The 13,826-nt window shown below is 42.1% G+C and overlaps 1 protein-coding gene across 2 annotated transcripts in view; it reads left to right on the top strand.

The window, feature by feature from the left end:
- Positions 1–13,826, top strand: part of ccser1 (coiled-coil serine-rich protein 1) — a 506,315-nt gene that overhangs the window by 228,986 nt on the left and 263,503 nt on the right. For both annotated transcript variants that reach the window (XM_055161268.1, XM_055161270.1), the window contains exon 13: positions 8,772–8,852. In XM_055161268.1, coding sequence (XP_055017243.1) covers positions 8,772–8,852 — 81 coding nt within the window. The remainder of the gene's footprint in view (positions 1–8,771; positions 8,853–13,826) is intronic.

The following is a 13,826-nucleotide window of genomic DNA, read 5'->3' as shown; positions in this document are numbered from 1 at the left end:
CACCTCCCCTCTCTCTCTCTCCTCCTCCACCTCCTCCACCTCCTCCCTTCTCTCTCTCTCCCTCTCCTCCTCCACCACCTCCTCCCCTCTTCTCTCTCTCTCTCTCTCTCTCTCCTCCACCTCCTCCTCCTCTCTCTCTCTCTCTCCCTCCTTCTCTCCTCTCCTCCCCTCCTCCTCTCTCTCTCCTCTCCTCCTCCTCCCCTCTCTCTCTCTCTCTCTCTTCCTCTCTCTCTTCCTCCTCCCCCTCTTCTCCTTTTCCTCCTCCTCCTCTCACTTTTGTTGTCTTTCTTTCTTTCTTCTACCATCCTTTTCTCATTTCAGTCTCTTTTCCTCATTCTCTCTCCTCTATTTTCCACCCCCCCTTCCTCTGTCTCTCTCTTCCTCTTCTCTCTTTCCCTCCCTTATCCTCTCCCTTTCTCTCCTTTCTCTTTTTTCCCTCTCACTCTCTCTTAATGTCTGTGCCCCCTCTTTCTCTTCCCCTCTTTATCTCCCTTTTACCTCAGTCTCTCTCTCTCTCTCTCTCTCTACGTCACACTCCTCTTATTCCTCCTCTCTTTCTTCATCCTCTCTCTCCTCCTCCCATCTTCTCACCTCGCTCTCTCTCGTTTCCTCATTCATTCTTTCTCCTCTCTCTGTCTTTATCTCTCTCTCTCTCCTCACTCTTGTTGTCTTTCTCTCTCCTATCATCCTTTTCTTAATTCGCTCTCTTTTCCTCAGTCTCTCTCTTCTCTCTCCCTCGCTCTTCCTTCGTCTCTCTCTTCTTTCCCTCTGACTTTCTCTCCTGTGCCCCCTTATTTCACTTCCTGTTTTTATCTCCCTCTCTCTGTCTCTCTCTCTCACCCCCCTCTCTCCCTCCTCGTCCCTCTGCTCTCTCTCTCTCTCTCCCTCCTCTTCCTCCTCCCTCTCTCCTGCCTCCTTCTGTAAATCTGCCAGTGAAAACCTATTAATTATCTCCTAGAAGGACCTGCTTGCTGGCCGGCCATCACTGCCTGTCACTTTTTATGAGTTTTCTCTCTCTCTTCCCTCTCTCCCTCTCTCTCTCTCTCTCTCTCTCTCTCCCTCTATCTCCTCCTCTCTTCTTTTCTCTTTGCCCCCTCTCCCGCACATGCCCTCTCTTCTCTCTCTCTCCTCCTCTCCTCTCACCCACACACACACTCTCTCTGTCTCCCTCTCCCTCCCTTTTCCTCTCTCTCTTCCTCTCTTTCTACACCCCTCTCTCCCTCCTGCCTCCCCCGTGTCCCTCCTCTCTCTCTCTTTTGCCTCCCGTATGCCTCTCTCACTCTCTCTTTCCTGTCATGTCCCCCCCTCCCTTTCTCTTTCTCTTTCCTGCCACGGGCTTCTCTCTCTCTTTCTCTATTTCGCTCTCTCTTTCTCTCTCTCTTACTCCCATATGCCCCCCCCCCCCCATTCTCTCTCTCTGTTTTTTCTGCATGTCTCTCTCATTCTTTCCTCTCTCTCCTCTCTCTCTCTCTCTCTCTATCTATCGATCTATCTCTTTCTCTCTTTCCTGCCACATGTCTCTCTCTCTCTCTCTCTCTCTCTCTTTCCTGGCACATGTCTCTCTCTCTCTCTCTCTCTCTCTCTTTCCTGCACATGTCTCTCTCTCTCTCTCTCTCTCTCTCTTTCCTGCCACATGTCTCTCTCTCTCTCTCTCTCTCTCTCTTTCCTGGCACATGTCTCTCTCTCTCTCTCTCTCTTTCCTGGCACATGTCTCTCTCTCTTTTTTTCTGCCATGACTCTCAGTGTCTCTCTCTCTCTCTCTCTCTCTCTCTCTCTCTGTCTCTCTCTCTCTTTCCTGCCATGTTTCTCTCTCTCTGTCTCCCTCCCTCTCTCTCCTTCTCTCCCCCTACTGCCTTTCTCTCTCTCTCTCTACCCCTCTCCTCCCAGTCCCTTCTCTTCTCTGTCTCATCTCTCTCTCTCCTCCCTCTCCTCCTTCTTCTCTCCCTCTCTCCTCTTCACCCTCCCCTCCCTCTCCGCCTTTCATGCTGTATTTTGCAGGCATGTGTCTCTCTCTCTCCTCCCTCACTCCTCTCTCTCTCTCTCTTCGTCTTTTGTGCTGTATTTTGCATGTGTCTCTCTCTCCCTCTCCCTCTCTCTCTCGTGCTGTATTTTTCAGATGTATATTTCTTCTCTCTCTCTAAGTCTCTCGTGCTGTATTTTGCAGGCATGTGTCTCTCTCTCCTCCCTCTCTCCTCTTTCTCTCTCTCTTCCCTCTGTCATGCTGTATTTTGCAGTCATGTGTTTCTTCCTCTCTCTCCTCCCTCTCTCTCTCTAAGTCCGTCATGCTGTATTTTGCAGGCGTGTTTCTCTCTCTCTCTCTCTCTCTCTCTCTCTCTCATGCTGTATTTTGCAGGCATGTCTTTCTCTCTCCTCCCTCTCTCCTCTCCCTCTCTCCTCTCTCTCTCTTCGTCTTTTGTGCTGTATTTTGCAGGCTTGTGTCTGTCTCTCCTCCCTCTCTCTCTCTCTCTCTCTCTCTCTCTTTCGTGCTGTATTTTGCAGGCATGTGTTTCTTCTCTCTCCCTCTCTCTCTCTCTCTCTCTCTCTCTCCCTCTCTCTCTCGTGCTGTCTTTTCACACGTCTCTTCTTCTCTCTCTCTCTCTCTCTCTCTCTCTAAGTCACTCATGCTGTATTTTGCAGGCGTGTGTTTCTCTCTCTCTCTCCATTTCTCGTGCTGTATTTTGCAGGCGTGTGTTTCTCTCTCTCTCTCCATTTCTCGTGCTGTATTTTGCAGGCGTGTGTTTCTCTCTCTCTCTCCATTTCTCATGCTGTATTTTGCAGGCGTGTGTTTCTCTCTCTCTCCATTTCTCGTGCTGTATTTTGCAGGCGTGTGTTTCTCTCTCTCTCCATTTCTCGTGCTGTATTTTGCAGGCGTGTGTTTTCTCTCTCTCTCCATTTCTCGTGCTGTATTTTGCAGGCGTGTGTTTCTTCTCCTCCTGCTCCTCCTCTTCTTCTTCCTCCTTCGTGTGAACAGTGGAGTCCCTCCGTTGGGCTTTGTCATGTCGACATCAGCACGACTCATTTGAACTTCAGGTTTTAATCTCGCCCTGGGAGCCATGAAATAACAACAATAGATCATAGATTTTCAGAGACTCCGATACGATTACGTCACTCTCCCGCACGGGCCCGAGTGACAGGACGGGGACTGGGATGCTCTGTCGGAAAGAAAAGCATTCTGAGTACAGCTGACAGACAATAACACACGACAAATTTCACTCATTCTTTTTGGACTGCAGGCCTCTCTCTCTCTCTCTACACTCCCTCTCCATTTTCTCCTCGTTTCCTCTCTCCTCATCTCTTTCTCAAACTTGCTCGTTACTCTCTCTTCCTCGTCTCTGCCCTCCTTTCTCTCACTTTTCCACCTGATCTCTCTATTCCTACTTTCTCTCTCTCTAGACCACATGTGTCAAACATAAGGCCCGGGGGCCAGATCCGGCCCTCCAAGACCTTTAATGTGGCCCTTGGCTGATATTTTCTACTAAAATATTTTTATTATATTTTCTATTAAAATATTGGTAATTTTCTGCGGTGCTGAGCATAGCAGCGTCTCCAGCGTCTCTGTACGTGGCCCCTCCCACCAGAGCAGCACAAATGAAGACTTGTCTCTTTCCAAACTCTCTTAAAGGACGATTGTTTTGACTGTTGACCGTGACACCCTCATCAGAAAAATGTCCAACATGAGAAAAGTGGAGCCGAGTGCAGGATTTTCCCAGAAAAATTGACTTATTCCTGTTTGCAGACAAGTTATTGTTAAAACATTGTGTTGAAATTGTATTTTTCTTAAAGTTTCAGGTTGTTCATAATATTATAATAAGAAAGAGTTCATCAGTTAAAAAAGATTTCTGTGATTTGCATTTCTCTGCACAAATATTTGAACTTATTTTTGGGGTTTATATGACATGAGTTTTCTGATCCGGCCCCTTTGGGATCAAAGTAGGTTGGATACGGCCCCCGGACCAAAATGAGTTTGACACCCCTGATCTAGACTATAAACTTTTTTTTTTTGTATTCATGTCACAGTATAATATGGGAACCAAGTGTCAATTAGGGGTGTGCAGAAATATCAACATATCAATATATCGTATCGTTTAATGTGATGATACAGTGTCGATATCGTGGGCTGCTGTATCGATATATCACCAAGAGTATTTTTTGGTATATTTTACTAAATTATTTTATTACAGAGCTACAATTTTGTTGTTTGTTCAGAGGAAGGAAACTCGTTTATGCGACACATTTGACATTTTCACTGTTTTGACGATTAAATGATTTGTGTTTCATATGAACTTTGCACAAGAAGTGGTTTAACAAAGACTTTTAGAATCGAAAGCTCACTGTATCGAAATGTATATATCGTATCGTGGCTTATAATTCGAGGTATGTATCATATCATGGCCTATTTATCGAGATATATGTCGTATCGTGGCCTATGTATCGAGACATGTATCATATCAAGGCTTATGTATTGAGATATGTATCGTATCGTGGCCTATGTATCGAGGTGTGTATCGTATCGGCAACTTCTTAATGATACCCACCCCTAGTCAAATGCCAGAGGACCAGTGTTCTTGGTCCTGTTTAGGAGTTTGAGTTTCATCAAAAAGGTGAGAGTGAAACTGAAAAACCTTTGATTAATGCTTGTGACGGTAATTTTATGTTTGAGAGACGTGTTTAACAGCACAGATCAGCTCGCCTGTTGTAGTTCCAACCAGGGTCCTGCACGGGTCCATTTTTGGAGACCCGCTCCCGCCCACACCTGCGCAGTTCAGCACAGCACCTGCCCATTAACCCGTAATTTTATGAACGTTAAACCTGCACCCGCCCAGACCCGTTAACATTCCACCTGTTACCACCTGTAATCAAACACAAAAATGAAAAGCGTTGTAACTGAAGCATCCATCAGAATACGAATTGAAAGGTTAGAACTTCAAGAATTACAATCATGAAATTGAATGAAACGGTTTCGCTTTCTTCAGTACAAACACAAATTCACAGACGTGACTCGACGGTCATCACTTCACAGATATTTTTTACTGAGCAGAAGAAACACTGATCAAGATTCTTTCGCGGCGCACACACCACGGACTAACCCAGGACTAACCCAGGACTAACCCAGGACTAACCCAGGACTAACCCAGGACTAACCTAGGACTGATTCCAGGACTGAACCAAGAAGAATAAACCAAGACTGAATTAGGACTAAACAGAAGTCCAAAAGGAACAAAAGGACTGAACAGAACCAGAACTGAACCATGACTCACTGTCAGGATTGGCTCAGAGGTGCGCCCACGTAGACTGTCGGGGTAACCAACCGCAGGCGAAAGGACCGGCTCAGAGCTCCGCGCCCCACGGAGGTAAGCGGAGCCAATCGCACTTTGTGGACAGGCCGGGTTCTCTCTCTCTTAAGGATTAGCCCTGGTTTAGACCTGGTTTAGACCTGGTTTAACCTGGTTTCCTGGTTTAGACTTGGTTTAACCTGGTTAGACCTGGTTTAGACCTGGTTTAGACCTGGTGGTTAGACCTGGTTTGGTTTAGAGTTTAGACTGGTTTAGACCTGGTTTAGACCTGGTTTAGACTTGGTTTAGACCTGGTTTTTGGGTTTAGACTGGTTTAGACCTTGGTTTAGACCTGGTTTAGACCTGGTTTGGTTTAGACCTGGTTTAGACCTGGTTTAGACCTTGGTTTAGACCTTGGTTTAGACCTGGTTAGACTGGTTTAGACCTGGTTTAGACCTGGTTTAGACTTGGTTTTAGACCTTGGTTTAGACCTGGTTTAGACTGGTTTAGACTTGGTTTAGACTTGGTTTGGTTTAGACTTGGTTTAGATCCTGGTTTAGAGACCTGGTTTAGACCTGGTTTTAGACCTGGTTTAGACTTGGTTTAGACCTGGTTTAGACCTGGTTTAGACCTGGTTTAGACTGTCTGGTTTTTGGTTTAGACTTGGTTTAGACCCTTGGTTTAGACCTGGTTTAGACTTGGTTTAGACCTGGTTTAGACCTAGATTACCTGGTTTAGACCTGGTTTAGTCTGGTTTAGACCTGGTTTAGACCTGGTTTAGTAGACCTGGTTTAGACCTGGGTTTAGATTGGTTTAGACTTGGTTTAGACCTGGTTTAGACTTGGTTTTAGACTTGGTTTAGACTTGGTTTAGTTTGGACCTGGTTTAGACTTGGTTTAGACCTGGTTTAGACCTGGTTTAGACCTGGATTAGTCCTGGTTTAGACCTGGTTTAGACCTGGTTTAGTCCTGGTTTAGTCCTGTCTCACCTGTGTGTATTTACTACCCGCCCACATACTCGCCCGTAAAATGCCAGAATGTTAAAACCCGCCCGTTTCAGCAGCTATTTGCCCGTACCTGACCCGGTGCAGGACTCTGGTTCCAACTTCGTCAACTCCTTCTGACCAGATTGTGTTAAAATGACACTCAGATTATCGTCTTAAGTAGAAGTAGAGTAAGAGTAGAGCTTCTAGCATCGTTGACGACATCAGCTGCAAAGTAAAACGCTTTACAATTAGATACACGACAGTACAGCCGACATATTTTGACCCCAAGAGCTGCTTTTACAATCTATCTACTGGGCAAGACAGATTTTGCTCAAATACATGGAAAAATAGGTCCTTTAAAACATTATCAATCAAGTGCAGCACCTTTAAATACTTTATAACTTCCATTATCTCTTTTGTTAGACCTAAGAGACATTACACAGCTCCTCGGTCTTCATTTGCCTTCGCCATCAGTCAGGGAAATCAGGAGTTGTCAGTTCTTTGGGTTCCAGTGTGTTTTGAGAGCGAGGAGCAGGGCTGTGTCTCGTCTCTGGCACAGGTAAATCTGCGCTGAAAACCGTGAGTTATCTCCTCTGGACCTTCCACTGCGCTGTCCGGACCCAGCACCTGTCACCTTTTATAAATCTCTCTGCGCTCTTGTACTCTGCGGACGCTTCCTGCTCCAAATGCGTCAGGAGAAAATGTCGTGGTCCAGTTTTAAGACCTTCGAAGATAGTCATGGTCCATTTGTCAAGACTTGTCGGTGTGTGGCGTAGACATTTCAGCCGACTCTAAATATTGCTGCTGAGTCTGGAAGGTTCCACAGTGTGTCCACGGAGTCAAACAGGTGACGCAACCAGAACACGGGAGATCGTCCGGCTCCACTGACTCCAGTTCACTTTCTATTGAAAAAACGTCTCCCCTTTATCTGTAAGAGCTGCTGTCAGACTCGTCATTTTGGTCTTAAAATGTTGGTTTTAAAACTCTCTACGTGATTCTGGGGTTTTTTATTTCACTATTTTGTTCTTAAATCAATATATGCACATTAATAATAGACCAATTAGATGTCTTCTTTTCCCCGACGTCACTCCTGTTACATACATACATACAAACATACAGATACTTGAAGATGTTGCTGGGTTTCAGACATGGATATATAATAAAAACTGTATAAGGACCCCCCCTCTGTGCCTGGTTGAGAGCGACTAGTGGCCGCTCCAGGTACTGCAGCTCCCAGAAGCCTGAGCTCAGGAATAAATTCTCCCATAGAAGCACAATGCATTTTTTGAGAATTCAAACTGCCTGTGTTGGGATGACAGAGCATTGACAACTTTCACGAAGGTCTTCTATTTTCACAAAGCTTTTCTATTTTCACAACATAAACTTTAAATTTTTAAATCCTCAAAGCGTCTTAAAGTTAGCTTTGTCAGACTTAGTCTAGCCCCTCTCTGAGCCCGCGCTAACTCCGCTCTAGCAGCTCTCGCTCTGATTGGTCCACGCCATGCACTTTACAGACGTCACACAGGTGGGAGGAGCTTGCCTGTATTGAGGAATAAAATGCAAAAGAAAATATTTTTTTAGTCCCATGTGCCAATGTAGGCTGACTCATCAGCCGGTTTCACTTTGTGGAAACCGTCAGACCTCGCAGCATTAGGCTTTGTTCGCTCAGCAGTAGGCAGGTACTTTTTAAAATTTTTAACCATTTGCTGGTATTTGGTCGTGATGTATGTAATGTGCAAAATCCCGTAGGAAGAAGGGCAATAACGTTTGACGTCATGGCTTCACAGCTCTTTGCTGATTGGTCGGTGTGTGACTACAACGAAGACTTCCAGGGTTCTTGCAAACCGTCTAGTGTATTCTGATTCCAGACCTAGTCACTGGAGAGAAATGAAATTGAGCAGAGGCACTAGTTGGAGCCAGTCTGGACAGCGCCAATGAGCACAGGCCACTGAAAACAACACAACACCATCTTCCAGATCTGATTATAGTTCTATGGTTTCTATGGTATTCATATGAATATTGTTAAAATGCAGATTTTTTGGATTTTTGAAAATGCAGATTGCAATATGAGGAGGTCTTGAGTCTAAAACTAGAAATTATCTGACTCAGCATTTGTGAATTTACGCTTTATTTAAGTACAGTGTGATTAATTGGGAAAACTCGTGACCCCATCTGAGAGACATCACATTTTAGAGTCTGAAAAACATCAACAGTATCGAAATTGGTGTTGGAACTGAAAAAGCACTGAAGGAAATGTATGTTTGCTAATGAATATGTCGATAGAAACCAGGACCTTTGATTCTCGCTGTATCCTTCATTGTATAAAAGCGATGCAACCTTTCCAAAACCCTCTCTCTCCCTCTCACTCTCGTTTCTTTAGTTGGCCGAAGAAGTTTGTACTTTTTCGGGTTTTGTCGTCTAAGCATTTTGTAGCTCTTCTAATGTATTTCCTTTTTCATTTGTTGTGCCGAATGTGGCCGTGACGGATGCGTTTGGGTTTGCTTTGTATGCAGGAGAGCGCCAGAGCTGCCCTGAAGATAAAAGACTGCCAAATGAGCGACCGAACCACGCAGACCGAACACGCGGGGCCAGAGGTGAGTCCGCACGGAAAAAAATAGACCCTCTCTCCACTGTTCAAAGCCTCTATAGCCCCCGACTGTTTATGAAAATGTGTTATGGAAGCACTTTGAGAGTATATATGTGCACAAAGCCAACACGGAGCTGTGGAAAACTGAACGGGACCATGCATCTCTCAGCAACACTGCACAAAAGAATATTCAGTTTTGTCTAAAAGGATTGATCATATTAAATTGGATTTGTGTAGTTTCAGTAGGTCACATGTTTTTATTTTATTGTGTGGAGTATTTAAGTTCATATGGCAGGTTAGACAAATAAGACTACAAATTTTGGCTAGTTTTTGTCTCAGAACCCGGCTCTACTTTATGTATTTTTTAACCTTTTTCGTTAAACGTCACTGGTACTATGCCACCAAACCAATCATAATTTGAAAAACATGAAAAGCGCTTTTACTTTTACTAGTTTTATGACCTTCCTTTACAAATGCTTTTATCTAGAAATAAGGAATCGTGTTTTTAAAATTAGAAATATATCTTTACTTGTCAATTCCTCATAACTTAAGAATCATATCCTGAATTCAAGTCATTTTAAAGCTGCACTATGTAACTTTCCAAACCTGCTTGTCTCTGCGGTGATGTCATTGCTTTACTTAGACTGGTATTAAATTTCTATGGAGACAAGCAATGTGTGACAGAAGACCAAGTTACAGGTCAGATCTGCGGAGAGGTGACCCTGCTCATGGTAAGAAATCATTTTTTTTTTAAGTACTTTTGAGCAGTAAAAACACCCAACTGAATAAATGATGAGATAATGACAGTGAAGCTTAATGCCGTACTGTGGAACATTTGAGGCAACGCAATAACATCTCCATGGAGACAAGCAGCGGACCATCCAGTATAAAAGTATAAAAAAGTAATGTAGAAAAGTATAAAACTTATTAAAAAAACATAACATAACATAATGTAAAAACGTAAAAGTATAAGTAACATGAAAGTAAGTAATGTCAAAAGTATAAAACGTAACATAACGTAAAAAGTATAAAACGTAACGTAAAAAAGTATAAAACGTCACACAACACATAAAGTATAAAATGTAACCTAAGTACAACAAAAGTATAAGTAATGTAAAAGTATAAGTAACATAAAAGTTAAAGTAACGTAATAGTATAAATAACGTAATAGTATAAGTAACGTGAAAGTATAAGAAATGTGAAAGTATAAGTAACGTAAATGTACAAGTAATGTAAATGTATAAGTAACGTTAAAGTATAAGTAATCGCAAAAGTATAAGCAACATAAAAGTTTAAGTAATGTCAAAGTATAAGTAACATGAAAGTATAAGTAACGTAATAGTATAAGTAACGTGAAAGTATAAGTAACGTGAAAGTATAAGTAACATAAAACTATAAGTAACGTAAAAGTATAAGAAATGTGAAAGTATAAGTAACGTAAATGTACAAGTAATGTAAATGTATAAGCAACATAAAAGTTTAAGTAACACAATAGTATAAGTAACGTTACAGTATAGGTAACGTAAAAGTATGAGTAACATAAATCTATAAGTAAAGTGAAAGTTACGTAAATGTGTAAGTAACGTAAAAGTATAAGTAACGTCAAAGTGCAAGTAACATAAAAGTTTAAGTAACGCAAAAGTATAAGTAACGTGAAAATATAAGTAACATGAAAGTATAAGTAACGTAAAAGTATAAGTAACGTAAAAGCATAAGTAACGTAAAAATATAAGTGTAAGTAACGCAAAAGTATAAGTAATGTAAAAATATAAGTAATGTAAAAATATAAGTGTAAGTAACGCAAAAGTATAAGTAATGTAAAAATATAAGTAACGTAAAAATATAAGTATAAGTAACGCAAAAGTATAAGTAACGTGAAAGTATAAGTAACCTAAACGTATAACTACCATAAAAGTATAAAACAGCGTAACATATAAAAGTATAAAATGTAATGTATAAAAGTTACGTAGTGCACTTTAATGTATGGAAGTTATTTTAAACGTACACTGTGTTACCTTTTTTTTTTAATAAAGTCTGCCACTTGCTTGCTCGTTTCCATGGGGATATTATTGCTTTGCGTAGAATGTCTCACGGTGCGGCATTAAACTTACCACCTCCACGGAGACGAGCAGAAAAGTTCCACAGTGCCCCTTTAACCGTAGATATTCTTATTTTCGCACCGTTTCTTCCATTTCCCTCCCTTTCTTCTCTGTCTGAACAAAATCATGCGTGATCCGTCTTCGTCCTCTTAAAGCTGTTTTCGCCGCGCAGACTTTTCACTTTATAAACCGGCGCTCGCTCTTGTGTTGCGTTGAGCGCGGCGGAGTTTGTGAGTTTGTGTTTGCGCTGTCTCCCGCCCCCTGCTGACAGTTTGGGAGCGCAGCAGTCTTAATGGATGACTGTCTAAAAATGGGACCTGTAGCGGAAATGGGAACATGCTGCGGGCTATCCTTCTTCATTTGTCTTTCGCAATATGTTTTCAGCTTTGTCACTGTTTGCGCACATTTACAAGATAAACATTGTCGCAGGAGTTGTTTTGTTGGAAAAATCTCGCGTCGAGTATTATTTGGCATCAGGTCTAATTGTCTAAAATTGTGCTCAAGTAAAAGTAAAAAAAAATACTGGGCTAAAACTGCTCCTCAAGTGTTAGTATTTTTAACATTAAAGGGTCTACATGTGATTTCAATGTATTTAAGCAAAATGTCTATAGGTCAGCGTTGGGAAGGTGACTTTTAAAATGTATTCCCCTACAGATTACAGATTACATACCCCAAAATGTAGTTTTTAACGTAATCCATTAAATTAATTAAAGTGAGTAATGTAATCTGAATACTTTGGATTACTTGAAATTGTTATGCTTTTTAAAACAACATGAATGTAACAACCACATCCTGAAAATTAATGTTTGTTCTCTTCAAATTGTCTGTTGAGCCCAAGTCTCCATGAACAGACAACTGTTTACTGTAGAGGAACAAAGACCAGGAAATCTTAACATGAGATATTTTGTTTTCTCTGCTAAAAGAAAATAAAAGGCCCAGTCTTTACTTAAGCATATAAAAAATATTATTGATAGAGAAATGATTTCTGTATGAAATCACTGCTGCCTTAAATTATGTCCACCTACTGTTAGTGTCATATTGTTTAGACCTGGTTTAGTCCTGGTTTAGTCCTGCTTTAGTCCTTGTTTAGTCCTGGTTTAGACCTGGTTTAGTCCTGGTTTAGTCCTGGTTTAGACCTGGTTTAGTCCTGTTTTAGTCCTGGTTTAGACCTGGTTTAGTCCTGTTTAGTCCTGTTTTAGTCCTGGTTTTAATTACCTGGTTTAGACCTTGGTTTAGTCCTGTTTTAGTCCTGGTTTAGTCCTGGTTTAGACCTGGTTTAGTCCTGGTTTTAGTTCCTGGTTTAGTCCTGGTTTAGACCTGGTTTAGTCCTGGTTTAGTCCTGGTTTAGACCTGGTTTAGTCCTGTTTTAGTCCTGGTTTAGACCTGGTTTAGTCCTGGTTTAGTCCATGTTTAGTCCTGGTTTTAGACCTGGTTTAGTCTTGGTTTAGTCCTGTTTTAGTCCTGGTTTAGTCCTGGTTTAGACCTGGTTTAGTCCTGGTTTAGTTCTGGTTTAGTCCTGGTTTAGCCCAAAATGTGAAAACAGGAAAATCCCGCCGTGTAATCCATTTATTTCAACAAAGTAACTGTAATCCAATTACCACTCACTGAAACAGTAACTGTAACTGAATACAGTTACTCATAATTTGTATTCTGATTACGTAATCCCGGTACATGTAATCTGTTACTTCCCAACACTGGTAGTAGTACAGATATTTATGTTGTAAAAGCGGCTCTTGAGGTCAAAATAAGTCGGCTGTGTGCTCTGACCTACAAAGGCAAACCATTTTAAAGACCTGAACTCTCTAAAATGACTTCAAAGTAGTGACGGGCAAATGAGTCGGAGCTCTGGAGCACGTCTCGTTCTTTCTGGAACAAATTGCTCTGAAGCGCTGCCTCGGAGCTCGTCTCACAGCAGCCGCTCACGTGACCGAAGTGTGGAAGTGTCGGTCCCTCCCCCCGCTGCTTCGCTCTGCGTGTCAATCACTTCAGTGTATCGAAGCGTTTCATTGGCTCAGCGAATGTTCCGCTCTGTGATTGGTTCAGAGTGCTTCAGAGTGTTCAGCGCACTTCTGTGGTTTGACAAGCGCTAAACTGCTACAGTATAAAAGATGCACCGATATTTCTTAAAAATGTTGGGTAGTGAGGAGTAGTGATGGGCAAATGAAGCTTCATGACGCACTGAAGCCTTTCATCCAATTGGTTCAGTCTAGCACAAAGCTTCTTGAAGCTTCAGTTGCTCTAGCAGGACGTCTACTGGACACAAAAACATTAGTTGACATGAATTTGAAGTGTGTGACATTTTGCAGAAAGCCTGTGAATAAAACTGTCAGCAAAATAAAGAAGTAAGCAAAACATGTATATTGTATTGATGGCGGTGTACTGTGTATATACTGACAGTATGGAAAATGATTATTTGAAAATCATGAAAATGGAAATCGCAGCAAAATCCGAACCACTTCCTGAATCAGTCACGTGGTACAGCCGGGCAGCGAGGCTTCGGACGTCATCATGTTCAGCTCCTCCCCTAAATGAAGCGAGCCTCGATACAGGCATTGTGAAAACGCCCCCTCCCTCCTCGACACACGCCTCGAACCCTCGATACAGAACGTCACATCAATAGTGAGGAGTATTGTGACGTTAGTGGTGATTTTGGCGACTTTTGGCATTTGTTTCATTTTCGATGGCATCTACAAGTGGAAAAAAGTGATCCATGGTTTGGCATCACTTTGATCTAATTCCACCTCACAGGGTCACACCTATTTTCTTATTTACAGCTGCTATTTATGTTGCTCTTTACATATTATTTTAAATCATCATCATTATTATTATTGTTGTTGTTGGTACGGTGTCGCTCTGCACACAAGTTTTGTCTTACACTAACA

Source organism: Boleophthalmus pectinirostris, unplaced genomic scaffold, assembly GCF_026225935.1.
Source record: "Boleophthalmus pectinirostris isolate CB_2022bp ecotype Guang Dong unplaced genomic scaffold, ASM2622593v1 HiC_scaffold_4, whole genome shotgun sequence".
NCBI classification, from domain to species: Eukaryota; Metazoa; Chordata; class Actinopteri; order Gobiiformes; family Gobiidae; genus Boleophthalmus; species Boleophthalmus pectinirostris.
The sequence above is the reverse complement of the archived record's forward strand: the minus strand, read 5'-3'. Positions and strand labels throughout refer to the sequence as shown.